The sequence below is a fragment of the Pan paniscus genome, chromosome 18, assembly GCF_029289425.2.
Source record: "Pan paniscus chromosome 18, NHGRI_mPanPan1-v2.0_pri, whole genome shotgun sequence".
In the NCBI taxonomy this organism is placed as follows: Eukaryota; Metazoa; Chordata; class Mammalia; order Primates; family Hominidae; genus Pan; species Pan paniscus.
The window spans coordinates 67,346,585-67,374,134 of NC_073267.2; the positions used below are offsets into that span (position 1 = coordinate 67,346,585).

Genomic DNA, 27,550 nt, shown 5'->3' on the forward strand with positions numbered 1-27,550 from the left:
TGTGGTGTCAGGACAGTGAGGGAGCTGGGAAGTACCTAGGGGGCATGAGGCTTGATGCTCCAGTTCTCCTTGCTGGTGAATCACTCTCTCGCATTGGGCTGGCCATCCACAGACAGGTGTTTGAATTTCATCTTGGTCAAAACAGCCCCCTCAGCCAGGCATGGTGGCACATGCCTGTGATCCCAGCACTTTGGGAGGCCACAGTGGGCACATCACCTGAGGTCAGGAGTTTGAGACCAGCCTGGCCAATGTGGTGAAACCCTGTCTCTACTAAAAATACAAAAATTAGCTGGGCATGGTGGTGGACGCCTGTAATCCCAGCTATTCAGGAGACTGAGGCAGAAGAATCACTTCAACCTGGGAGGCAGAGGTTTCAGTGAGCTGAGATTGCGCCACTGCACTCCAGCCTGGGCAACAGAGCAAGACTCTGTCTCAAAAAACAAACAAACAAACAAAAAACAGCCCCCTCTCTCCTCTAATCTCTTTTCTGAGGGGATCTTCCTGAGGTCTGGATTTAGAAACCACAAGTGCCTGTGCTAGAGCAAAAGTCACACCCAGAATGTGTGGCCTAGATCTTGAGTTTTAAATAATCAAGAAACTCCCAGAAGTACTTTTGTCTGCATCGGCTAGGCTTCTTTCATTGTGAACAACAGAAACCATCTCCGACCAACTTAAGCAGAAGGAAGATACACAAGATAGCTTGTGTCATTGAAGGAAAGTCTACTAGCCCAGGAAGGGCAAGAACACAGGTAGTAACAAGAACCTGAGCAGCAGGAACTCATGTCCAGTGTGATGACGGGGTTGAAGTTGTGATGCGTCTGCTCCCATTTTCTTCTCTCTCTTTTTTTTTTTTTTTTTTTTTGAGACAGGGTCTCATTCTGTTACCTAGGCTAGAGTGCAGTGGCACAATCTTAGCTCCCTGCAACCTCTATCTCCTGGGTTCAAGCAATTCTCATGCCTCAGCCTCCAGAGCAGATGGAATTACAAGTGTGAGATACGACATCCGGCTAATTTTTGTATTTTAAGTAGAGACGAGCAGGGCATGGTAGTTCATGCCTGTAATCCCAGCACTTTGGGAGGCCGAGGCGGCGGATCACCTGAGGTCAAGAGTTCAAGACCAGCCTGACCAACATGGAGAAAACCCATCTCTACTAAAAATACAAAATATTAGCCAGGCGTGGTGGTGCATGCCTGTAATCCCAGCTACTCAGGAGGCTGAGGCAGGAGAATCGCTTGAACCCAGGAAGTGGAGGTTGTGGTGAGCCAAGATCATGCCATTGCACTCCAGCCTGGAAAACAGGAATGAAACTCCATAAAAAAAAAAAAAAAAAAAAAAAAAAACTAAAAACAAAGTAGAGATGAGGTTTCACCATGTTAGCCAGGCTGATCTCAAATTCCTGACCTCAAGTGATTAGGAGTTCAAGATCAGCCTCAGCCTCCCAAAGTGCTAGAATTACAGGCATGAGCCACTGCACCCAGCCTCATTTTCTTCCTTTCCTTCTCCAATTCATTGCTCCTTTTAAATTTTTAAAAATAATTTTTTAAAAAAATTGTTTTTAATGTATTTATGTTTGAGACGGGGTATCACTCTGTCACCCAAGCTGGAGTGCAGTGACACACTCACGGCTCATGGCTCACTGCAGCCTCTATCTCTTCGGGTCAAGCAGTCCTCTCACCTCAGCCTCCCTAGTAGCTGGGAGCACCACAAAGCCTGGCTAATTTTTGTATTTTTTGTAGAGACAGGGTTTCGCCTTGTTGCCTAGGCTGGTGTTGAACTGCTGGGCTCAAGCAATCTGCCCACCTTGGCCTCCCAAAGTGTTGGAATTACAGGTGTGAGCCACCACACCTGGACTTTTTGTTTTGTTTTATTTTTGTTTTTGTTTCGACAGAGTCTTGCTCTGTCACCAGGCTGGAGTGCAGTGGTGCCATCTCTGCTCACTGCAACCTCTGCCTCCCAGGTTCAAGTGACTCCCCTGCCTCAGCCTCTCAAGTAGCTGGGACTACAGGCATGCACCACCACACCCGGGTAATTTTTTTGTATTTTAGTGGAGATGGGGTTTCACCATGTTGGTCAGGATGGTCTCGATCTCCTGACCTTGTGATCCACCTGTCTCAGCTTCCCAAAGTGCTGGGATTACAGGCATGAGCTACCATGCCCAGCCGCACCTGGCCTTTTTTTAGAGACAGGGTCTGACTCTGTCACCTAGGCTGGAGTGCAGTGGTGCAATCATAGTTCACTACAGCCTCAAACTTCTGAGCTGAAGCAATTCTCCTGCCTCAGCCTCCCAAGTAACTGGGACTAGAAGAGTGCACCACCATGCCCAGCTATTTTTTTTAATCTTTTTTTTGTAGAGACGGGGTCTTGCTATGTTACCCAGGCTGGCCTCAAACTGCTGGGCTCAAGTGATCCTTCTGCCTCACCCTCCCAAAGTGCTGAAATTATAGGCATGAGCCACCATGCCTAGCCCATTTCACTGCTCCTACATCAGGATGTTTTCAGCTGCAGGTAACAGAGACCCTATGAATGGCTTTAAATAATAAAGATATTTCATTATCTCATAAAATGAGTAGTCTGAACACGCATGGTTTCAGGGTTGATTTGGCAGCTCAAACATGTCACAGGCTGCATCTCTCCAACTTTTGGCTCTTCAGTCATGAGATGGCTGCTGCAGCTCCAAATACATTCTCACTTCAGTATCCCAGGCAGGAGAAGAGAAGGACAACAGCAACAGAGCGCTTTCCATACCTGATTAATTCATTGGTTGGAACTGGGTCACACCTAGCTACAAAAAAGGCTGGAAAGGCAAGAATTCAGCAAAAAAGAACAGAGAGCAGTGATTGGCTTATACCAGGGGCTTCATCTCCTGGGGATGGGCATGCTGCTGCCCAAAGCTAAATCAGGGCTTTGTTAGCAAGGAAGAAGTGGGCCATCTTCTTAAGATTCACCTTCCCAGCAAAGAGAGTCAATGGGCCTGGCTTAGGTCACCGTGTTGGAGTCACCATGCATGACTGAAAGGTTATGTTGCAAAAGGGGAAGCAGAATTCTGGGGCTAGAAGAAGAAGAGAGACAGAAGCTGAGTGCAGAAAAGACATCTTTTCCTCCTTCAACCAGTGGTCATTTCAGATATTGGGGAGTATCGCAACCTAGCCAGGACAGGTTATATCATTTGTGGGAACCAGTGCAAATAAAATGCAGGACCCATGGTTCAAAAGTTAAGAATTTCAAGCACAGAGCCCTTCTGGACACAGAGTCCTGTGTGACTGCACAGGTCACAAGCCCATGAAGCCAGCCCTGGGCCTAGACCAGAACTGGAGTGATTGCCCCAAGGAGAGTAAGTCTTGCTAGGGTGTTTCAGGGTCTGTTTTGTTATAAAATTGGGTTAAATCATTAATTGATGGTAAGAAAGCTGAGATTTATATTGTTATAATTAACATGTGTCCAGCCCTTTGTACAAACACTGTTAAAGGGTCGAGAAAAGAGTGGGTCAAAGCCCTCTGTGTGTATAACCCTAGGCAGAGGCAGGGTTCCGAGAAGACAGAGCTATCCAGAGGCTTCCAGTCTACTCCAGCTATCAGAGTAAGGGGGATGGTGAGTTGGTTTTCTTCCTCATGCCCATTCAAACTTGGCAATTTCAGTCTATTACTTAATCATCACAGTGGCCCTGTGTGGCTCGAAGTATTATATCCATATTATAGATGAGGTCACTGGCGCTCAGAGAGGTCCGTGATCATCCATGGTATATGATCAAACTGGGACTGGAAGCCAGGCAGTCTGAATCCTCGCGTCCATGTTTATCAGCACTGTGTGTCATTGAACAAATCTAACAGGGCTGGGGAAATTGTAAGAAGTTGTCTTATAATAGATGAGATGACACAGACATAAAAGGGGTTTTAACTTGAAGGGCTTAGAGTCCTAGAGCCCATGGGAAGTTTTTTGTTTTTTTTTGTTGTTGTTGTTGTTGTTCTCTTTCTTTCTTTCTTTCTGTTTTTTTTTTTTTTTTTTTTTTGAGATTGAGTCTCACTCTGTTGCCCAGGCTGGAGTGCAGTGGCATGATCTCAGCTCACTACAACCTCTGCCTCCTGGGTTCAAGCAATTCTCATGCCTCAGTCTCCAGAGCAGCTGGGACTACAGGCATGAGCCACCACACCTGGCTAATTTTTGTATTTTTAGTAATGATGGGGTTTCATCATGTTGACCAGGCTGGTCTCAAACTCCTGACCTCAGGTGATCCACCCATCTCGGCTTCCCAAAGTGCTGGGATTACAGGTATGAGCCACCACACGTGGTCCTATGTTTTTTGGTTTTTTTTTTTTTTTTTTTGAGACAGAGTCTCACTCTGTTGCCCAGGCTAGAGTGCAGTGGCGTGATCTTGGCTCGCTGCAACCTCCGCCTTCTGGGTTCAAGCAATTCTCCTGCCTCAGCCTCCTGAGTAGGTGGGATTACAGGCATGTGCCAACACGCCTGGCTAATTTTTTTGTATTTTTAGTAGAGACAGGGGTTTCACCATGTTGGCCAGGCTGGTCTTGAACTCCTGACCTCAGGTGATCCACTCATCTTGGCTTCCCAAAGTGCTGGGATTACAGGCGTGAGCCACCACACCTGACCCTATTTTTTCTTTTCTTTTTCTTTTTTCTTTTTTTTTGAGACGGAGTCTTGCTCTGTCGCCCAGGCTGGAGTGCAGTGGCATGATCTCAGCTCACTGCAGCCTCTGCCTCCTGGGTTTCAGTGATTCTCCTGCCTCAGCCTCCCAAGTAGCTGGGATTACAGACACCCGCCACCACACCTGGCTAATTTTTTTGTATTTTTAGTAGAGACGGGGTTTTACCATGTTGGCCAGTCTGGTCTCGAACTGCTGACCTCAGGTGATCTGCCTGCCTCAGCTTCCCAAAGTGCTGGGATTTCAGGCGTGAGCCACTGCACCCAGACTATTTTTTCTTTTAATAGAGATGGAGTCTTACTATGTTGCCCAGGCTGGTCTTGAACTCCTGGGCTCAAGCAATCCTCCCACCTCAGCTTCCCAAAGTGGCCATAGAGGTTTGATAAGAATATCATTCCAGCAATAGGAATACAGGGTGGATTAGAGCCACAAGGATGTCCGTAGGACATTTGCTAGAGTGCCTGGGCCAGGACATTTACTTAGTTTTTCTCACAAAGTTGTCTGTCACCCATGGCTGATTTCTGAAATGAATCCACAAGCCAGGAACATTTGTCTAAATACTTTAATTAAATGCATTGTAATATGAAAGGCAGAGTGTAAATAAAGTGTTCATGTTTACTAAGAAAACAGACTAAGATATTCCAGGTAGCTGAACACACTTTGATAATAAAATTTGAAACAGCTTCTTGGTTTTCATTCTATTTAAAATATTTATGTAGTTAAAAAAAATAATTGACTATTTATTTTCTATCTAAATGCAGGAAATGCTGAGACATTTTAAATGAGCAGAGATTGAACATACATAAATAAGCATCCTGTTTCAGCTACGGAATTATAATACTTCTGTGCTGTTCCATTCATACCTCAGCAAACAACCAGTCCAATTCAATTTAGAGAAGAATGCCAGCCTCAAATTCAATTTATTTAATATTTAAGTTTTGTGAAAGTGCTGAGTTAAAGGAGTTATCTCAGCGAAATTAAAACACTGCTAATCTCATTTCAAAATCAATTTTCTTTCCAGGACAATTCTTGGGAACCTCAAGAATCTCTTGCTTTATATCATAAGGAGTATACATTCAAGAACTGATATCTAAAAGAATAAGTACATTCGTATAAAAAAGATTCCTTATAAAATAGGATCTCACAGATAAGGTGCTGTTGAAGCATTTTGCCATTTACTGAAAAGCAATGTGTTTATTAGCATATCTGAAATACTTGCTAATGGTGGAAGCATTCTCTATGCTTTGATCTTAGACTATGTGGTACAAATATACAAACAGTAAATGGAGACGAAGGAAAAATAACTGCCTAAACTCGCAGAGTTCCCCCATTTAAAAAATGTTTACCAGTGAAATGATGTCTGCACAAGATTGTTTTAGTGCAGCATTATTTTTAACAGCGTAAGATTGGAAACAACGCAAATGCCCATCAATGGGAGAGTCGTTTAAATGTTATCATACATCCATACAACAAACTAGATTGCCGTCATGAAAAAATAAGCATGCTCTTTAAGGATAGGGAACAATCTCCAAAGTAAACTAAGTGAAAAATAACAGTGGCTCTAATATGTGTTACCACTTCTGTTAAAATTTAAAAGGAAGGGAAGAAGCAGTTACATATTTCCTTGTATAAGCATAAAATAACTCTGAAATGATACAGGAGAAACTGTTAATAGTGGTTGCTTCCAGAGAGGGAACCAAGGAAGCTGGGTACTGGGGTAGGATGAAGAATTTTTATTGGATATCCTTTTGTACCCATGTAAATATGTTATTGCCTATTAAAATACATTTTAAAAGCTTTTTTTTTAAAAAAAAAAAAGGGTAAAATAATAAGGTCAATCATCACTATATTCAATGTGATGATTACCCGGATCACATGACAAGCCATCAACTAGACAAATCTGTTTCTGACTCTGGGGTTTGGAAATGCTTAGACCAGCCTGGGGACTCCCACATTCTTTCATTTTTCCACAGTGGAAATGAATGTTGTTTTTAGTGGATGGACAAATACATACAGACATTTGCAAACCTTCAAAGGCCTCTGAGCAGCTCACATTTTCCTATAATTTTATATAAAATGGGCAGGACCTATTGGAATTCCAGGTCCTTTATGTTCACTGTTGCAGGTGGAAACAAATGGCCTAATACTAGAATACTAGATTTTGTTTTTAATCACTCACTCCCCCAAGAGCCATTCGGTATGCAAATAAAATCCTCTTGATAAATATTCATTCCCTGAATGACCCTTTTTTCTTTTCTTTTCTTTTCTTTTTTTTTTTTTTTGTCTGAATCATAAAAGCAACATGACACGATCTGGAAAGCTTTAGGGAATGTAAGTGCTGTCATCAGCTGGGAGATTTCATTTTCTAGGATTAATTGAAGTTGCTGCCACCATCTCTACAGCGAGAGTGTCAAAAGTGAGTAACGGACTGATCCCTGCTGGCGAATGGGGTTTCTCTGGATGACAGGCAGAGGATGCTCCTACCGGGCTGTCCCTCCTGGCAGAGGCAGAAACGCTAGCAGCCCCTGGCCAGTAAGTCCATTTCCCTTCTATCTGTTCTGAGATAATGGCCTTGCACTGGAATTGAATAGAGTCTGGGGAAGATAAGCACTAACTACCTTAATGGGCATCTAGCCCCCTACTGTGATTGCCCGCAAAGGAAAACAGCATCCCAAGCTCAGCTCAGAACCGTGGCAATTCTCAGTTGAACAGCTCGGCTGCCCTCCTTTCTTCGTTTTTTTGTTTGTGTACGTTGTTGTTGTTGTTTGCTTTTGTTTCTGCTGCTGTTTTGTAGAGATGGGGTCTCAACATGTTGCCCAGGCTGATCTTGAACTCCTGGTCTCAAACAATCCTCCCATCTCAGCTTCCCAAACTGCTGGGATTGCAGATGTGAACCACTGTGCAGGGCTATCTTTTAGTTTTTTTTGAGACAGGGTCTCACTGTCCAGCTCACTGCAGCCAGAAACTCCTGGGCTCAAGCCATCCTCCTGCCTCAACCTCTCCAGTAGCTGAGACTACAGGTGCACACCATCACGCCTGGCTATTGTTTTTTTGTTTGTTTTTGTTTTTGTTTGAGATGGGGTCTCGCTATGTTGCCCAGTCTGCTCTCCAACTCTTGGCCTCCAGTGATCCTCCTGCTTCGGCTTCCCAAAGCACTGGGATTATAGGCATGAGCCACCATGCCCGGCAGTGAAGTATTTTCTATCCTTGAAATGTGTTAGACAAATTCCTGAGGGGAAACCCCACACATTCAATAACACTTTACTTTTTCAACAAAGCTTCCCATGTATTGGAGCCTCATTCTATCCCTCACCCATGAACTTTAAAAGTGGAAAATCATTTTGTTCTTAAAAAGAGGAACAGTCAGGAAAAGGTAGGGCTCTCAAATGATAGTGAGAGCTCAGGGACTCGAACACTTGATGCAACTTGTCGAGCTCAGGCCCAGCCCCACGAGGAGCTGAGTCGGGGCTGGCGTGCTGGCGGGGCGGTCAGAGCTGCAGCCACTAAGGTCACGACTACGGAAAAGCATCTCCTCTTGAGCCGTGGGGGAAGATGGGGCGCTGGGGCGCAGGGGCGCAGCGGGCGCTGGGGACACACCTGCTGGAACTGCGCGCGGGATCCGCCTCACCCCACCTTACTCCGCCTTCTCCTCCCTTTCCTCCGGCATCTCCACCGACAGGATCTGCTCTCCCGGCTCCGGGCCCGGGCTCATGCAGATCCTCACCGAGTGCTCTTCGGGCTCGGCCGGCCCCTCCTCCTCTCCCTCCGGCCTCCCAAGGGAGGCAGGCGGTGGAGAGCTCGGTGGAGACCCCGGGGGCTCGGGGGGCGTCCGGGGCGCGGGTGGGTCGGTGGCGGCCTCCTTTGGGGGCGTGTGCTGGTCTGGGGCGGCGGAGCCTTCCTCTCCCTTGACGTCTTGCGAGCTCTTGGCCTGGAATCCAGAAAGGGTGACTCGTGAGGCACAGACTCTGGGAGGGGTCTTGGAAGGGTCTTGGACACCTCCCTGTTCCAGCCTTTTTGGACCCCCAAAGAGGACAGCGGAATACACAGCGGGTGAAATCTAGTGGGTGGGGTGGAGCCGCATCGGGGTTATTTAGGAGAAACAAAATACATTATGGGGAAGTGTACAGATTAAAAGTCCCGGTTGGATTTCGTGGAAAGTCTTGGGATGTCTTAGATCTAGGCTGTGGGGCTGGAAGCTGGGATGAGGCTGTTGTTTCAAGTTCAGGGCCCCTCCCCCGAGCTATTGAAGCAAGCCAGGCAGTGACTCTGAGGGAGTACCAGCAAGGCCTCTGCAAAGGCTGAACCAACCATCTGTTACCAGGGGTGGGCACTCCTGGAGTGGATGAGAAAAACTCCAAGCAAACAGGGTAAAAAGTGATGAAGGGAGAGGCTGCTGGGGCTGGGCCCCCTTTCTGGGAAGTCTCAAAGGTTGAGATCCTCAGGGATACCCTGGGGCTGGGTACCCCTGCTATTGGGCTGCGCTGACCCCATGTGTGGGGACCTGATGGATACCTCCAGCCTCCAGCCTGTGCTGCCTCCCACAAACGATGGCCATGGTCTTCACATCAGTAGGGGACTGGGTAATTAAATCAAGCCTTTGTGGATACCTGTGGCCCCTCCCACTCTGCCTGACCCCATCTCTGCACGGAAGGAAACTGGAGAGGGAGTAGCCCCCAGAGGAGGCCAGGATGGTCCTCAGCTGCCCAAGACCCGTGTGAAGTGGTGTTTGTGAGTTTCAAGTGAGAGCAGTCAATGTGCTTGTGCAGAGAGACCTGCGCCATTTGCTCAAGTCATAGGATATTGAAGGAAAGGAGGAATGGAGAGGGGGCAGCCAAAATGCTCCAAGAACCCAAGGCCTCTCTTGGGACATGCTTCTCCCTCTGTCTCAGTGTTTCCCTATGTTTTGGTGCCCCTGTCCCACCCTCCCCTGTCCACCCTACACTCTATTTTTTTTGTCTTCTTTCTTTCTTTCCTTCTTTCCTTCCTTCCTTCCTTTTTTCCTTCCTTCCTTCCTTCCTTCCTTCTTTCCTTCCTTTCTCTCTCTCTCTCTCTCTTTCTTTTCTTTCTTTCTTTCTTTCTTTCTTTCTCTCTCTCTCTCTCTCTCTCTCTCTCTCTTTCTTTCTTTCTTTCTTTCTTTCTTTCTTTCTTTCTTTGACGGAGTCTTGCTCTGCTACCCGGGATGGAGTGCAGTGGTGTGATCTCAGCTCACTGCAACCTCTGCCTCCCAGGTTCAAGCGATTCTTCTGCCTCAGCCTCCCGAGTAGCTGGGATTACAGGTGTGTGCCACCATGCCTGGCTAAGGTTTTGTATCTTTAGTAGAGATGGGGTTTTACATGTTGGTTAGGCTGGTCTTGAACTCCTGACCTCAAGTGATCTGCCCACCTTGGCCTCCCAAAGTGCTGGGATGACAGGGGTGAGCCACCTGTGCCCAGCCCAACCTAAACTCTTGACAACACATTTCCAGGGCAGGATGCTTAGATGGTGAGCATCGTGGAACTTCCTGAAGCATGGTGCTATGGCTGGAATCAGCAGCTCATGGGAAGTTAGAAAAGTGCTTTGCTGTGTTCAACATGCTTTTCTAAAAGGCCTCCAAGGTAATCCTGCCTGATCTTTATGACCTCATGAGGCAACCCTCAGTAATCCAAGTCTCGGAAAGCTTGAGGGGCTTCCTGGGTCATGGAGCTAGTGGGTGACAGAGCTGGGATTTGGATTTGTGTCTCTGAATGTCTAGTTAAGAGCTCCCTGTACTCTGCCATTCTGCCCTGGTTGTTCTGATTTGGAAGGGAAGTGCCTTTTAATGGAACACTCATGCAAATTTAATTCCCATCTTAAAGCCCCCTTGCTGAAGAGCTACCACTTAGGAGCCACAAGCCCACCCCAGCTGAAGCTCTTGGTGTACTGGGAGCACCCTTGGAGTTCCTGTCTAGTCAGCCCTCACAGCAGCCAGCACTGAAGACCCCCACTTGCCAGCTCCACCTTGACCTTGACAGTTTGTGAGCCAGGCAATCACATCTTTCCTCAGTCTGGGGCCATTGGTGGCTGTATCTGGAGAATGTCTTGGTACCCCAAATGGCTTTGATGTCACTCACCAGACTTCTACTGTCAAACAACATCTGGATGGGTCTCCTGGACTCTGACACCAGGCTGGATTGAGACTTAGTTCACTGGGCTCCTTTGAACTCTGCTGTGTAGACTGTTAAGCCCAGTCTGCCTAACCCCAGTCCCTCTCCAGATCCCCAGCAGACTTGCTAAAGGACAGCCGTGAACAGACATAATTAATGTAATCATTCCACTTGGTATTCTTGGCTTTGGTCACAGAAAAAAGTCCCAGAACTAATTTTAATGTCCCCCATAGATTTATGGGGGTGGGGACATTTGGCATTTTGCCTGTGTGAGAGGTTTTTACTTTCAAATTTTTATTTTTCATTTTTTGAGACAGGGTCTCACTCTGTCACCCAGGCTGGAGTGCAATGGTGCAATCATAGCTCACTGCAGTCTCGACTTCCTGGGCTCAAGTGATGCTCCCAACTCAGCCTCCCAAGTAGCTAGGACCACAGGCATGTGCCACTAAGCCTGGCTAATTAAAAAGAAAAAAAGAAAAAATTTGTAGAGACAAGTTCTCGCTATGTTGCCCAGGCTGGTCTTGAAATCCTGGCCTGAAGAGATCCTCCTGCCTTGGCCTTTCAAAGTGCTGGGATTACAAGTGTGAGCTACCATGCCTGACCCAAATATCTTAAATTGTCACAGACACGGTGTTAAATATGAGGACACACTGTCTTCTGGGGCCGGACATTTGCTTCTCATACCCTCTCCTCTAACCTCTGCAACAGTATCAAGACTGCCTTTTAGAGATCCTGCTCCCAGCCTACTCTCAGTCCAGGGGCGGGTATGTGACCCAGGCCTCTTTAGAGCACCATAGTGCCCTGGCCACACCGAATGGCTCAAGAATTGGCATGTGACCCAATTCTGTCCAATGACAGTGAGTCCTGGAACTTTTGCTAGAATCCCTGGGAAAGAGGTGCTTTCTTTCTGTTGGAGTTGCTATGCCAGGGGGATGTCATCCTAGATAGAACTCTTGAGAACCTGTCTGGAGATAAAACCATCACTGAATAAAGCAGAGATGACACAATGGGAAAACTCGTCCTGTTGGCATCTTTCGGGCTTTTGGATCCAGGCTTGCCTGAACTTTTCGATTACGTGACCCCTAATTCCCGTTTTTCTCAAGCTAATTTGAGCTTGCACTCTGTCACTGGTAACCAAATGAGCCCTGACTGATAGAAAAAGGAGGGGGAAGACCCTAAAACTAAATGTGTGGCCCACTCTTGGAGACCCCTTGGCCTTCTCCCTGACACATATTGAAATGGACGTGGTGGCTGGGTTCCCAACCACATTACCTGTTCCACCAACTCTTGCTGCTTTGCAGCCGCCTCCAGCACAGCCAGTTCTTTGAGCCGGGCCCGGAGGTGAGCAAGTTTGCCGCCTTTTGCCCCCTTGCCACCCATCTTTCCTGTCATAGCGAGGGCAGCGTTGAAGAGCTTTGGGGTGCCCGCCCGGGGTGGAAGGATCAGCACGCTCTTCTCCTCCTTGGGCTTATTGTTGTTTCTCAGCATGCGCCTGGAAGAAAGCAGCATCCATTTACATCACAGACGCACTCTGGGGGAAAAGAAAGACTCGCTTGTGCAGCCTCCTTTAAGCTGGAGCTGTGTAGTGGTGGTGATTTTGGCTGGTGATTGTAGAGACTTTTTTCTGGGCCAAGCGTCGTGTTAAGTACTTTATGCATTGCATCTCACCAAAGGATCAGAGCAACTGTAATGAGGTGGGTCTTACTATCTGTTGTACCTTAGAGATGAGGAAAATGACGCTCAGAGAGGTTGAATAACTTGTCTGAGGTCACACAGCTACGAAATTCTTCTCTTTCCTTCCTTTCTGTCTCTCTCTCTCTCCTCTCTCTTCCGTCTTCTCTCCTCTCTCCTTTCCTCTTCTCTTCCTCTCTGTCTCTGTCTCTCTGTCTCTCTCACAGGGTCTGGCTCTGTCGCCCAGGCAGGAGTGTAGTGGCGTGATCATGGCTTACTGCAGCCTTGACCTCCATGGCTCAAGCAATCCTCCCACCTGAGTAGCTGGAACTACAGGTATGCACCACCACAATTTTCTATCTTTTTGTAGAGACAGGGTTTTGCCATGTTGCCCAGGCTGGTCTCAAACTCCTGGGCTCAAGCGATCTACCCGCCTTGGCCTCCCAAAGTGTTGAAATTACAGGTGTGAGGCACCGCGCCTGGCCTCTTTCTTTTTTTTTAACCAGCAGAAGAGTTAGGAAATCCTGAAGGACACTTTCACATAGGGAATTGGGAATATGATGCCCAGGTGGAAAAGGAACCAAAGCTCTTTCCTTCTCCTTCTGCTTCACTGTCACCTCCCCCTCGTCACCATCACAATTATCAGCATTTATTGAGTGTCTATATATGCCAGGCCCTCTGCTCCATCCTTTGCAGGCACCCTTCAGTGGCCCCTATTACCCCCTTCCTGGTGTTCACGCCTCTGTGTGGTCCCCTTCCCTTGAGGATGGGTGGGGTATGTGTCTTGCTTTTAAACAATCGAATACAACAAGGGCTATCACTGGTAGAATATGTCACACAGGATTGTGATCTCTGTCTTGCAAGGGGACTCTCCCTTGCTGACTTTATTTATTTTTTATTTGATTTTTATTTTAAGTAATAGAGACGGGGTCTCCCTATGTTGCTCAGGCTGGTCTTGAACTCCTGGGCTCAAGCAATCCTCCTGCCATGGCCTTGCAAAGTGCTGGGATTACAGGCACGAGCCACAGTGCCTGGCCTCCCTTGATGACTTTGATGTAGGGAGCAGCCAGCTGTGTTGGAGAAGGCCCACATGGCAAGGACCTGAGGCCAGCCACTGGCCAATTGCTAGTGGGAGCTGGGGCCCCAGTCCTACAACCCCAAGGAACTGAATTACACCAACAACCATGTGATCCTGGAAGTGGGTCCTTCCCCCATCCAGACTTGAGATGAGAGCCTGCTCTGGAAGACATCTTGATGACAATCTTGCAGAGGACCTAGCTAAGCCATGTCCGGACTTCTAACCCACAGAAACTGAGATCGCAAATGTGTGATTTTAAACAGCTAAATTTGTGGTAATACTGTTATGCTAATACATACTCTCATTTAAGTCTCACAACAATCCCCATAAGTAGGTCTTATTATTCATCCTCATTTCCAAATGAGGGTATAGAAGTTCAGAGGGGGTGAGTAACTTTCCCAAGGCCACACAGCTAAGAAGCGGCAAAGCTAGAATTCAAACCCACACTTCTGACCCCAGTGCCCCAGATAGTAATGATTACGAAACGACATTACATCATTATCTTCCTGGGCACTGACAAATACCCCTGTGACATGGAAAGGGCTGAGATTATTGTGCCTCTGACAGTTGGGGAAATTGAGGCTCAGAGCAGGGGGAGTGACGTGCCCAAGGTTACCAGGAAGTGGCAGAAGCAGAATTGCCACCCACATCTAATGGCATGTACCACCCTGTTTCTCTAGATAAGGGTAGATTTTTCCATCAAAGAGAGCCCTAGCTTTTTATCGGCAATTTTTCACACTACAAACATGCGGTGAGCAGTTTGTCTCAAGAACAAATGAATTCTGCCTGCAACCAGCGGGCCTAGACAATGAATTGGCAAATTCATTCATCGAGGCTCCAGCAAAACTTGTTTGTTTAAAAATGAGGCCATTACTGGCTGCTTATCTAATCAGAGGCAATGGGTTTAAATTGTGCATGTTGATATTAATTGCCCAAGATTTGCATTTCTAGCTGGAGATCCCCCAGGAGAAGACAAACATGATAATTCACCAGACGCCTCTGACATGCGCCAGCTCGGCACTGTCCCCCATGTTATTTGAGTCCATAATTCATGATGTGACAGCCCACAGGAAGGCTGAGGGTACTGTGAAAATGAACTATCTTTTTCTTTCTAACAAAATAACTATTTATAGGACCTTTGCTGATTGCTAATAGCTGTCTCTGTTTGGAAACATTGAGCTGGCTTCTGGGGCATTTCCAGATTAGGGAAATTTGTCCTCATTTTCTGATGATGTATGCTTCCCTGTAACTGAGATTGAGCAATCAGCCTGGAGCAAGTGACCCACATAACACCTCTTCATCCTCTTTCTTGGAGTGGTCAAGCCGGAGATCTCAGCACTTCACTTCTTTGGGGACCCAGGTCCCCCATCTGCAAAGCAGGGAGCTTGGACAGAATCCCACACGTGGCCCTCACCAACTCAGATGTCCCCGGGACTATGGTTCTCAGACAGTGTATCTCCCCTGATGAGCAGAGCTCATACACAATCCCCTGCCTCTCTGGTCAAGCTGGCCTGGCCAGCAAACAACCACTCTGATGACTCATGGCTGAGACCCCCATTCCCACGCCCCCCCATGTTGCTGTGAGGCCTGTTAGCCCCATTCCTTCGCCTGGCTGCCTCCCACCCACACCTCAGGCTTCTCAGTGTGGACACAGGTGCATAGGCATTGTCAGGAATGGGGGCCTCTGCACGGCTCTTGGGAGGTGCCTTTGGGGTCCCATCTGATTTGCCAAACTCTTGCCTAACCCACCCAGCGGGATGGGTAACAGCTAAAAGCATGGCTTTCCTGAGCTTTGCTCCTCCTGGTGGGGGTGGGGGCAAGAAGAGAGGGTGGGGAGACCTGGTACCAGTTTTCAGTCATAAGCAGTTGAATCTCATGATTTGTAGTAATTATGTCCTATAAGATCTCTGCGAACACTGAATTAGCAAAAACGGAAACATTGTTCCTAGGGGAAATACAAGGCTAGATTCCTACAAATCTCCCATCACAACATTCATCAACCATAATACATAAACTTGGCCAGGCGTGGTGGCTCACACACAGTCCCAGAACACTGGGAGGCCAAGGCGGGAGATTTCTTGAGCCCAGGAGTTCGAGGCTGCAGTGAGCTATGATCGTGTCACTGCACTCCAGCCTGGGTGAAAGAGCACGACCCTGTCTCTAAAATTAATAATAATAAACTTGTCTTATGTGTGTTTCTTTTTAAAGACATTATTATTATTATTATTTTGAGACAGAGTCTCACTTTGTTGCCCAGGCTGCATTACAGTGGTGTGATCTTGGCTCACTGCAACCTCTGCCTCCCAGGGTCAAGCCATTCTCCTGCCTCAGCCTCCCGGGTAGCTGGGATGATAGGTGCCCACGACCACGCCTGGCTAATTTTTGTATTTTTAGTAGAGATGGGGTTTCACCATGTTGGCCAGGCTGATCTTGAACTCCTGACCTCAGGTGATCCGCCCGCCTCAGCCTCCCAAAGTGCTGGGATTACAGGCATGAGCCACTGTGCCGGCTAAAGACATCTTATTAAATATAGATTATTGTTTTATTAACATTGAACGCACAGCCAACAGCACTGTAATTCATGCCTGAATGAAGCTTATCTAACACATATTTTCTGTGTAAGGCACATTGCAGACTTCTTGTGCTTAGGAACATGAGACGGCACTTCAGCACTATGCTGGGGGGCCATTTTAAACAGTGCAATCGCCAACAAAAAGCACAAAAATGCAAAAAAGAAAAAAAAAGAGTAGCATTAAATGGACCATAAAAAGACACCTCTTCGCAGTACAAGAGCTAAAACCACAAGACAGAACTGGGACTTCGGCGGGGAGCGTGCGCTTGGGGTGACTCGTGTATTTTGCTGCTCTGGGCATGTCCTTGAATGACCACAAAAGCCTATTAGTATTGATCTTGGCGTTACGAGTCCATTTCAGTGAGGAGGCGAATTTGCAAATATGGAGTCCATGAATCACAAGGGTCCACTCTACCTCCCTGTCCCTGGGGAGAGGAGGCACTGGCACGCACCACTGATGTGGTGGGGAACGTGGGGAGATTTTCTGGGAGAAATTCAGATAGACTGGGTTTTGGAAGGGCCCAGTGGGTCCCTTGAGAGCAACCAGGTAAGGTGAGTTTGGGGGCAGCTTCCTTCCCCAGGGGACCTCAGTGTCTTGTGTGCATGATGCTTGGACATCAACACTACATCCTTTTACCTCGAAGCTGCCAAAGGGCTCCTGTGAAAACCTAAGGCACTTCAAGTCACTCCTCTGTGTAAAACTCTCCATGGCTCCCATCTTCCTCTGAGGTCCGACCCAATCTCTTCCCCTAGACTCCTCTGATCCCATACCAAGCTATGCTAATTTTCTTGCTGTTGTGCCACCCACACACTAAGCCTGCTCCTCCCCAGGGCCTCTGCACATGCTGTTCCCTCTTCCCAGAATGCTGTACCCAGCCATCAGTCCCCCAGCTCACTCCTTTGCTTTGTGCAGGTCTCGTTGAAATGCCACCTGCTCAGAGCAGCTTCCCCAACCAGCTTATCTTAGGCAGCTCTCCGTCACTTCCCGCTCCTCCCGTGGCTTTGTGTTTCCTCATAGCCAGACACATCACATCATCACTCATCTTTCCATTGCCGGTTCCCTGACTAGAATGTGAGTTTTGTTTGGTCCCTCCTGTGTCCCCAGAACTCAGCACTGTGTACTCGATACATCACTGTGCTGTAGGAATGGATGCTGGTGAGTTTCTTCCCTCTATTATGACAGCTCTCTGTGCAGTTTATTTATGGTGTCATTGTATAGAATGAAGGGGAAAATAAGAATGTGTGATACAAGACAAGGAGGAAAACCCAGATATGTGGATTAAAAAGGTTTTACCCAATTGAAAAATTATAGGGTGAATTTGATGGCTACAGAGGAACAATTGCTTATTTATCTGAGAGACAGGGTCTTGCTCTGTCACCCAGGCTGGAGTGCAGTGGCACGATCATAACTCACTGTAACCTTAAATATTTGGGCTGAAATGATCCTCCCGCCTCAGCCTCCTAAAGTGCTGGGATTACAATCATGCACCATTGCGCCCGGCCTGAAGTGATCATTATTAACATGCACTGAGCTCTCTTGTATGACAGGCACCCCACCGGAGACATTCCTGCACACTATTTAATTTTCACAGCAGCAGGCCAGGCACAGTGGCTCACACCTGTAATCCCAGCACTTTGGGAGGCCAAGGCGGGCAGATCGCCTGAGGTCAGGAGTCCCAGACCAGCCTGGTCAACATGGTGAAACCCCGTCTCTACTTAAAATACAAAAATTAGCCGGGTGTGGTGGCATGTGCCTGCAGTCCCAGCTATTGGGGTGGCTGAGGCAGGAGAATCTAATTGTTTGAACCCAGGAGGCAGAGGTTACAGTGAGCCAGGATTGCGCCACTGCACTCCAGCCTTGGCGACAAAGCAAGACTCCATCTCAAAAAAACAAAAAAAATTTACAGCAGCAAAGTAGGGGTTATGACCTTTATTTTACATAGGAGACAACTGAGACCAGAAAAGTTAAACAACTTCCTCAAAGTCACACAGCCAGCACCTCACATGGAAGGGATCTGAGCCCCGCCAGCCTCCCAGACCTATTGTGGGGTTCCTGACACACTACGTTGCCTGTCGCTCAATTTGAAACCTGATCTTAAGGGTTTGAAAACAAAAACCGGCTTTTCTAAAAAGAATGACCTGTTCCCCAACAATGCAAAATACAGATGCACAAGGTTATTCGTCGCACCACTGTTTGTAATTGCAAAATTGTGGAAATACCCTAAATGTCCATTTACAGGAATGTTCTGCCACTGTGGAAAGGAATGAGGAAGCTGACTCTGCACTGATAGACAATGATTTCCGGGTTTTGTCGTCATGTGGAAACAAAGCAAAGTACAAGAATCTACAGCATGCCATATTTTGTGTAAGAAAGAAGAAGAAATAAGAAAATGTTTGGGCTGGGTGTGGTGGCTCACACCTGTAATCCCAGAATTTTGGGAGGCAGAAGCGGGCAGATCACTTGAGGTGAGAAGTTCAAAACAAGCCTGGCCAACACGGCAAAGCCCCATCTCTACTAAAAATACAAAAATTAGCTGGGAATGGTGGCAGATGCCTGTAATCCCAGCTACTCAGGAGGCTGAGGCAGGAGAATCGCCTGAACCCAGAAGGTGGAGGTTGCAGTGAGCCAAGACCTAACCACTGCACTCCAGCCCAGGCTACAGAAAGAGACTTCATCTCAAAAAAGAAAAAAAGAAAATGTCTGTGGACTTGTCCATTTTCGCAAAAGTAAGCAGAGGAAAGAAAAGGCAGAAATTGATGCGACGAGCCACGTAATAATGGGAGTTGCAGTCAGGGGGCAATGGGGACACGGAGAGTTGGGACGCTTTTCTGAGTGCCCCATTTTGCAGAGTGTTGACCTTCAGGAACATGTTAATGTTCTACATACTTAAAACAAGAAAAAGTCAACAAAGATCAGGGTGGCAGGAGCCCTAAATGGAATGTAAACTGAAACAAGTGAACCTACCTGTATTTCAAATGAATAAAGTAACCACATTAAAGGGTAGGGGAGGAAGGGAACGACTCCAGATAACTTTGAACATAACACTTCCATCATATATACTCGGGCTAAACACAAAAGAACTGCATCCAGTACTGAACTCTACCTAGAAGGCTTACTTTTTGTTTTTACAGTGACATGGGCTGGAAATTCTGAAATGAACTTCCCTGTATTGCTCAGTGTTGGAGGAGAGATTTACAAGTATGGAAAGGGAGAATATTAGAATGAATTCTAATATGTGGTGGCAGGGCACGGTGGCTCACACCTGTAATCCCAGCAACTCTGGGAAGCCAAGGCAGGCAGATCACCTGAGGTCAGGAGTTTGAGACCAGTCTAGCCAACATGGTGAAACCCCATCTCTGCTGAAAATACAAAAATTAGCCAGGTGTGGTGGCACACGCCTGTAATTCCAGCAGAGGTTGCAGTGAGCTGAGATGGCGCCACTGCACTCCAGCCTGGGTGACAAGAGTGAAACTCCGTCTCAAAAAAAAAAAAAGAATGAATTCTGTGGTGCTGGATTGAAATTGTTTTATAGATAATCAGTAGAATAGACAGAAAAATTTAAGTTGGCATATACATGTATATGTGTGTGTATGTATTTTATATATACATAATATATTATATATGTATTTTATATATATATATTTGTACTTATACATCTTGGTGTGTATGTGGGTGTGTTTCTTGGTTCTGTCTGCTGCAGAGGCCTAGTAGCACTCCAGTAGCAATGACTGCTCCTAGGACTCAGATCGTGGTTTCTAAAAACCATCCCCCAGTAAAAGGAATCAAGGCTCCTTGGAGAAATGGCCATTTCCAGGATACTGCAAGGGAAGTACAAGATGAACCAGGGCATCTGGTTGTGGCTTACTGCTCCTTGAGTAAGCAAGGAAGTGCTAAAATATGACAGGGATATCACGAAGGTCACAAATGAGCCACCTTGAAAAAGTGCCCACTGGCCAAACTGGACCAATTTGAGCATCAAAATAATGATTGTTAACAGAGTATTCATGGAATCAAGTAAATCCATGCCTATATACATTGAGAAATGAATAAACAAATGGGAGAGAAGAGAAAGCTCTTCCACACAGCTGACTGCCAGCTAATAATCAAGGAGGGAGTGGAGTTACAAAATTTCCATTTTACAACTATCATAGCAATCTCTTTGTAACTATCATAGGGAAGAACCATCAAAGGATGCTAAAAGCAGTGGGTAAAAGTTTGACAGGGAACAGGATATCCTCATAGTCTGAAGGTGACTACCCACTAATTACTTAGGAATTAGGTTTAAGGGAAAATAGGTTTACAATACAGAAACCTTAACCAAGTAATCAAAGTAAAAATCATCGATATTGGGAGTAAATGGCATCGTGCGCCTCTCGATACATTTGCTGCAGAAGCGACTCACTTCTGAGTTCTTCCTGCCAAAAATGCACACTCTAATGGTAATCACGAGAAAACATCAGACAAACCCCAACTGAGGGGCATTCTATAAAATAACTGGCCTGTATAGGCTGGGTGCAATGGCTCACGCCTGTAATCCCAGCACTTTGGGAGGCCGAGGGGGGTGGATCACGATGTCAGGAGTTTGAGACCAGCCTGACCAACATGGTGAAACCTCGTCTCTACTAAAAATACAAAAATTTAGCCGGGCGTGGTGGTGTGCACCTGTAATCCCAGCTACTCAGGAGGCTGAGGCAGGAGAATTGCTTGAATCCAGGAGGCAGAGGTTGCAGTGAGCCAAGATTGTGCCACAGCACTCCAGCCTGGGTGACAGAGCAAGACTCGGTCTCAAAATAAATAAATAAATAAATAAATAAATAAATAAATAAATAAATAAATAAATAAAAAAAATAACTGGCCTATATGCTTAAAAGAAGTCCAAGTCACTAAAGGCTGGAAAAGCCTGAGGAACTATCCCAGATCAAGGAAGACTAAGAATACTCTGCACCTTAATTACAATATGTGATCCTAGACCTGATTCAGGAATGGAAAAGAAGAAAAGGTACAAAGGATACTCTTAAAGAATTAGCAAAATCTGAAGATGGATTGTGAATGAGATAATAGTGTTGTTTCAATACGAAATTTCCTTATTTTAATGAAGGTACTAGGCCAGGCGCAGTGGCTCACACCTGTAATCCCAGCACTTTGGGAGGTCAGAGCAGATCATGTGAGCCCAGGAGTTTGATACCAGCCTAGGCAACATAGTGAGACCCCAGCTCTAGAAAAAAATTTTAAAAATTAGCTGGGAATGGTGGTACGTGCCTATAGTCCCAGCTACATGGGAGGCTGAGGCAGGAGGATCACTTGAACCTAGGAGGTTGAGACTGTAGTGAGTCATGATCACTCCACTGCACTCCAGACTGGGTGACAGAGCAAGATGTCATCTCAAAAAAAAAAAAAAAAAAAGATAAAGGTACTGTGGTTATGTAAGAGAAATTCATTGTCCTTAGCAATTTTTTATTAAATGAAAGAAAAGTTACATACCTGGCTTTCTTCCGGAGTAACTTCTGAGACTCAGGATAATGCACCAAAATCTCATTCAGGTCCTTCTTATCCAGGATGAAGAGGTTGGTAAACCCGTGGGCCACCACGTTGGCCGTGCGCCGGTTCCCGCCCCCAACAGCCAGCAAGCTGGGGCAGAGAAGGGAGGAAGGAGACCCTTCAGAGACTGCGGTTTTGGTCACATTCAGATCTTCATTTCCCATGTGTGGAGGACAGTGGTGGCCCCACACAGATGAGAACCTTCCCCCGCCCCCATCCCCGTATACATCAGCAGGTGCCAGTGCTGCATCTACCAAGCCGTAGACACTCGCACTGCCCGCTGGCCGCCTTCTTTCCCAGCCCTTGCCCCAGGCCCCTCACTTTACCCCAGCTGCCTCTGACCTTATTTCCCCAAACACAGATCCAGCTTTCAGTGTCACCAGCACAGATTTCCCATCAGGGCCGCCCAAGACCTGCACTTGCCCTGCCTGGATGATGTACATCTCACGGCCGATCTCCCCCTGAAACAGAGAAGTGACAAGTCCCTCTGTCCATCCCCCAAAGTCACCAGAGAAGCAGCCAGGGCTGGATCCAGAGGCTGGAGGTCCGGCAAGGAGGAACCTAGGCACTGTGGTCCAGCCCTGCCACCACAACTTGGGGTGTTGTGTGGGGGCAGTCACTTCCCTCTCAGGCCTCAGTCTCCCCATCTGTAGACTTGGAGGAGTGACTACCCCATGCCCTCCGTAACTGACAGGGTTGCGGTGGGGGAGTTAGTGATGTCATGGAATGGGAAGTGCCAGCTAACCTGGGAGGTGCAGGTATAATGGAATTCTGCAAATTTCCAGTTAGACTCACTGATGGAGGCAGGGCAAATCAGATAGCAGCTCCCACCATCAAATGATGTCTACACCTGGCACATCTCAGGGGCTCGGGAAGAATTTGCTAACTGCAACAGGAATGGGAACAACAATAACAATAATATGCAACAGGAATGGGAACAACAATAACGATAATATTCAAATTGCCTTTTTTTTTTTTTGAAATGGAGTCTCGCTTTGTCGCCCAGGCTGGAGTGCAGTGGCATGATCTCAGCTCACTGCAACCTCTGCCTCCTGGGTTCAAGCAATTCTTGTGCTTCAGCCTCCCAAACAGCTGCGATTACAGGCATCATGCTTCAGCCTCCCGAGTAGCTGGGATTACAAGCATGTGCCACCACGTCCGGCTAAGTTTTGTATTTTTAGAAGAGACAGGGTTTTGCCACGTTGGCCAGGCTGGTCTCGAACTCCTGGCCTCAAGTGATCTGCCTGCCTTAGCCTCCCAAAGTGCTGGGATTACAGGCATGAGCCACTGTGCCCAGCCCCAAATTGCTTTATGCAGTGTACTACTTATCCTCAACAACCCTCGGAGTCGAGATCACTCTTTGCCCAAGAGCTGGGATCTGAACCCAGACAGTCTGGTTCCAGAGTTCATGGTTGTTATGGGTTGAATTATGTACTCCCTCCCAAATTCATATATTGAAATCCTCATCCCCAGCATCTCAGAATGTGACCTTATTTGGGAATAGGGTCATTGCAGATGTAATTCCTAAAGATGAGGTCCTTCTAGACCTAATCCAATATGACTGGTGTCCTAAAAAAAGGGAAATGTGGACACAAAGACAGGCATAGAGACCAGAGGATGTGAGGAGACACAAAAAAAAACTAGATGACCACCTACAAGCTGAGGAGAGAGGCCACCCAGCTTGTGGTGGAGTTGCACAGTGTCCCGCGGCAGCCTGGAAAATGAATACAATGGCCTTAATCCCAAGTTAAACCGAATGCATGCATGAATGAATAGCTTGCTTTGGACTGCAATTAGAAACACCTAGTCTGCCACGCGCCTTCCAATCCTCCTGCCTTCACCGGCCCTTGTCCTGGCCAGCTACCTGTGAGTCACATGTGTTTAAAAGGGGAAGAGGAGGTCTACAGAAAATAATAATAATAATAATAATTAAAAAGGGGGCCGGTGCAGTGGCTCATGCCTGTAATCCCAGTACTTTGGGAGGCCGAGGCGGGCACATCACCTGAGGTCAGGAGTTCGAGACCAGCCTAGCCAACATGGCAAAACCCTGTCTTGACTAAAAATAAAAAAATGAGCCAGGCATGGTGTCATATGCCTGTAATCCCAGCTACTTGGGAGGCTGAGGTAGGTGAAATGCTTGAACCCAAGAGGCGGAGGTTGCAGTGAGCCGAGATAGTGCCACTGCACTCCACCCTGGGAGAGAGAGTGGGACTTGGTCTCAAATAAACAAACAAACAAACAAATAAATAAATAAGGGGTGGGGGGAGTGACCAAGGACAGTAACTGTCACACTTTTGACTTATTTGACAAAATTTTCCTGTGCATTTCACACATGCATGACCCCCTTAACAAAAAGGAAGAGAGGTTTGCCTCCATGTTTCTGTTTAGTTTGACAAGAGTGAAAGGGTGAAGGGACCCTCACCTCAGTAACCAGTCCCCGGGGTGTCTCAGAGAGATCGCTGCCGAGCAAAACCAGACAGCAGAGGGCGCCCTTCACACGTGCTCACCAAGTGCTCAATTTAATTTGCAATCAGACTCTAGATTCACTTTTTCTCATTTAAAGCAAACTCTGCATCACCCACGAAGACAACAGCAACAGTACTGGCAGCTGCTGTGTGCCAGGAACAATGTTAAGCTCTGTATGCACATCTTATTCAGCCCTCACAACCACCCCATGAGGGAGGTACTATCAACATCCCCCACTTTATCCATAAGATGAGCAGGACTCAGAGAGGGCAAGCCACTTGCCCAAGGCTGCACAGCCAGGAAGTGGCTCCAATGTCAGGCAGGCCACTCTATTGCTCCCAAACCCCTCTTTGCCCCTAAGGTTGCAGCTTTAAATTCTCAGGTCTCTGAAGCATACTTCTCCCCTCTTCACCCCGGCTCTCTGCTTCCAGAAATTTCACTGCTGCACAGCATATAACCTGGAGACAGGGACTTTCTTGGGGATGGGGGTTCCCAAGTCTTGCAGAGCCTGCTTGGGTAATGTTTCCCCCCGTATGCTTATTAATGGCTTATTATTAACTTATTAACGGCTCTGTGCAAGAGGACTGAAACCTGGGTTCCTGACCCCTCCCGTCACTCACCAAGTGACCTTGGTCTCACCTTGAACCCCAAGGACAGGGAGCAGAAAGGGCTCTAGACATTGTCAGGCCCCAGGATTCAACTCCAGATGTTTTCTGGGATCAGAGGGTGAAGCTGAGCAGGGAGGGGGTTCTAGGGTGGGGCAGTGGGGAGTGGTGGGGGCTGTGGCATCAGGAAGGGACACGATGTCCCCCTTTGGGGCAACCTTTCCCCCACCCCAGCTGCCTCTTGCCATTTGGGAAAGTGGACCCAGCGCTGGCAGATTTTCTGTTTTCAGCCAGAAATCTGAATTTTTATACAAAATCTCCAAATTTTTAAAGGTTGGGGACCAATTCAACATTTTTTAAAAATTAGAAAAAAAAAACCCACAGAATACCTGTGTGCTGGATCTTATCCAAAGGCCACCAGTTTGCAACCTCTGACCTAAGCCCATCCCTTCTCCTGCCCCATTTTCCTGATGGGAAGATGGAGACCCCAGAAGCAGTTCCAGCTACACAGTCAAGGCCCTGCCTCTCTTCAGGCTCCACAGTTTCCCTTTCTGTAAGGTAGAGTGGGGGGGGTCTTTGTCCTGGCCCCCATGGTCCTGTGTCAATGGAGCTGAGAAAATGCTTTGCAAAGCCCGAGGCACATGTGTGTTGACTGCATAGAGTCGGCAAAGCCTCCTAATCCGCTCCTGCTCTTGGGTCTGGTCAGGTCACTGCAGCATGAAGCCACAGACGCTCTTCTCCCTCCCCAACAATCTCGCTCTGCCCTGGGCTGGCAGGCACCCCTCCAGCTCAGTTCCTTGAAAGCCAGGGGGATGGTGAACCCCAGATCCCGTGGTGGCTGCCGGGCCAGCTCACCTTCTTGCACACATAGTCGTTGGGCAGGTAGACAACAGAGCGAAGCCTCTTCAGCATGTCAAAGATCATCTGCCGGTCACAGCCCTGTCCCGGTGAGGAAGGGAAAGGAACTTTTTAGAGAAGATTGGGCTTGGAGCCTCCCACAGCCCTGAGCGTGAGGGCACCAAAAGGTGTACCTGAAAGAGTGCAACTTTGCTAACGATGTTGTAGTTCACGTCGATGGCGAGGTCCAGCCGCATCTTGTCTGGAAGCTGCACCATCAGCTCTGACTCATCTGTGAACAAGGCCTGGCAAGGGTCAGAGGCAAGGCCGGGCCCCACCCCAGACATACATACGGGCCAAGTGCCCACCTACCGGCTCACCAGGGCACACCATTGCCCTGCCGCATGGAACCACTCTGGATTTGTAGTGCACCCTCTCTCACCTCCAGGCGTTTGCCAATACCGTTTCCTCTGCCAGGAGCACCCCTGTGCATTTCCCAAACTCCTACTCATTCTTCAGAACCCAGCACTAATATCACCTCCTCCAGGAAGCCTTCCCTGCCTTCCCTTGACATCCTCCACTCAGCTACTATGTTAGTAGCCCCTGCGCTGTTGCAATTATTGGTCACCTGTGTTCCCACTTCCCTGGAAGGACAACATCAGCAAGAACTAAAGTCTCTGGAGCACTTCTATGAGCCAGGCACCTGTTTTTTGTTGTTGTTGTTGTTTATGTTTTTGTTGTTGTTGTTGTTGTTGTTGTTTTAGACAGTCTCGCTCTGTCACCCAGGCTGGAGTGCAGTGGCATGATTTTGGTTCACTGCAACCTCCACCTCCCTAGTACAAGTGACCCTCCTGCCTCAGCTTCCCGAGTTGCTGGGACTACAGGTGCCCACCACCACGCTGGCTAATTTTTTGTATTTTTAGTAGAAACGGGGTTTCACCATGTTGGCCAGGCTGGTCTCAAACTCCTGACCTCATTTGATCCACCCACCTGAGCCTCCCAAAGTGCTGGGATTACAGGAGTGAGCCACCGCACCCAGCCAAGCCAGGCACTTTTTAATAGAATGTTTTATAAAGATTATCTTAGTTTTAGTTTTTATTAAAATAAAATTTTTAAAATACTTTGAACCCTGAAAAGCTAAAAAAAATTTTTTTCTTTTAGAGACAAGGTCTCACTATGTTGCCCAAGTTGGTCTGAAAACTCCTGGGCTCAAGCAATCCACCTGCCTCAGCCTCCCAAAGTGCTGGGATTACAGGCATGAGCCACCGCACGGGTACTTATTTTTACTTTTCTGAGACAGGGTCTTGTTCTGTCACTCAGGCTAGAGTGCAGTGCAGTGGCACAATCACAACTCACTGCAGCCTCAACTTCCTCAGGCTCAAGCGATCCTCCAGCCTCAGCCTCCTGAGTAGCTGGGACTCACAGGGACACACCAACATGCCCAGCTAAATTTTTTGACTTTTTGTAGAGATGGGGTTTTGCCATGTAGCCCAGGCTGGTCTTGAACTCCTGGGCTCAAGTGATCCTCCTGCCTCAGCCTCCCAAAGTGCTGGGATTAACGGCAAAACTATTTTACTAAATCCCCTAAGCAACCCAAGAGGTGCCCTACTATAATATCGACTTTATAGATGAGCAAATGGCAGTGACATGCCCGTAGTCTTGTAGCTCGGGGGATAAACTCAGGACCCCAACCTGGCTGTGGAGCTCTAGAGCTGCCCCAGGAGATCCAGGGCTAAGCCTGCTGCACCCATCATGGGGTGTGCAATGCCCTGAGAGAAAGCGAGGAGAGAGGAGAGAGAGAGGGAAGGAGGGAGAGAGAGGAAGGGAGGGAGGAAGGGACAGAAAGTCCTTCTTCCTTTTTTTTTTTTTCTTTTTTTTCAATTTAAACTGCACTTCGGCCTCACACCTGTAATCCCAGCACTTTGGGAGCCCGAGGCTGGCTAATCACCTGAGGTCAGGAGTCCGAGACCAGCCTGGCCAACATGGTGAAACCTCGTCTCTA

At 47.5% G+C, this 27,550-nt stretch overlaps 1 protein-coding gene across 1 annotated transcript in view; it reads right to left on the reverse strand.

Annotated features, from left to right (window-relative positions):
• Positions 1-3,967: 3,967 nt before the first annotated feature.
• CNGB1 (cyclic nucleotide gated channel subunit beta 1) overlaps positions 3,968-27,550 on the reverse strand; it is a 96,911-nt gene continuing 73,328 nt past the window's right edge. The window contains exons 29-34 of the mRNA XM_055100784.2: positions 25,743-25,840; positions 25,567-25,650; positions 21,983-22,101; positions 21,584-21,730; positions 12,053-12,272; positions 3,968-8,586 (exon numbers count right to left, since the gene is read on the reverse strand). Of these exons, the coding sequence (XP_054956759.2) occupies positions 8,293-8,586; positions 12,053-12,272; positions 21,584-21,730; positions 21,983-22,101; positions 25,567-25,650; positions 25,743-25,840 (962 nt within the window). The 3' untranslated portion in view covers positions 3,968-8,292. The remainder of the gene's footprint in view (positions 8,587-12,052; positions 12,273-21,583; positions 21,731-21,982; positions 22,102-25,566; positions 25,651-25,742; positions 25,841-27,550) is intronic.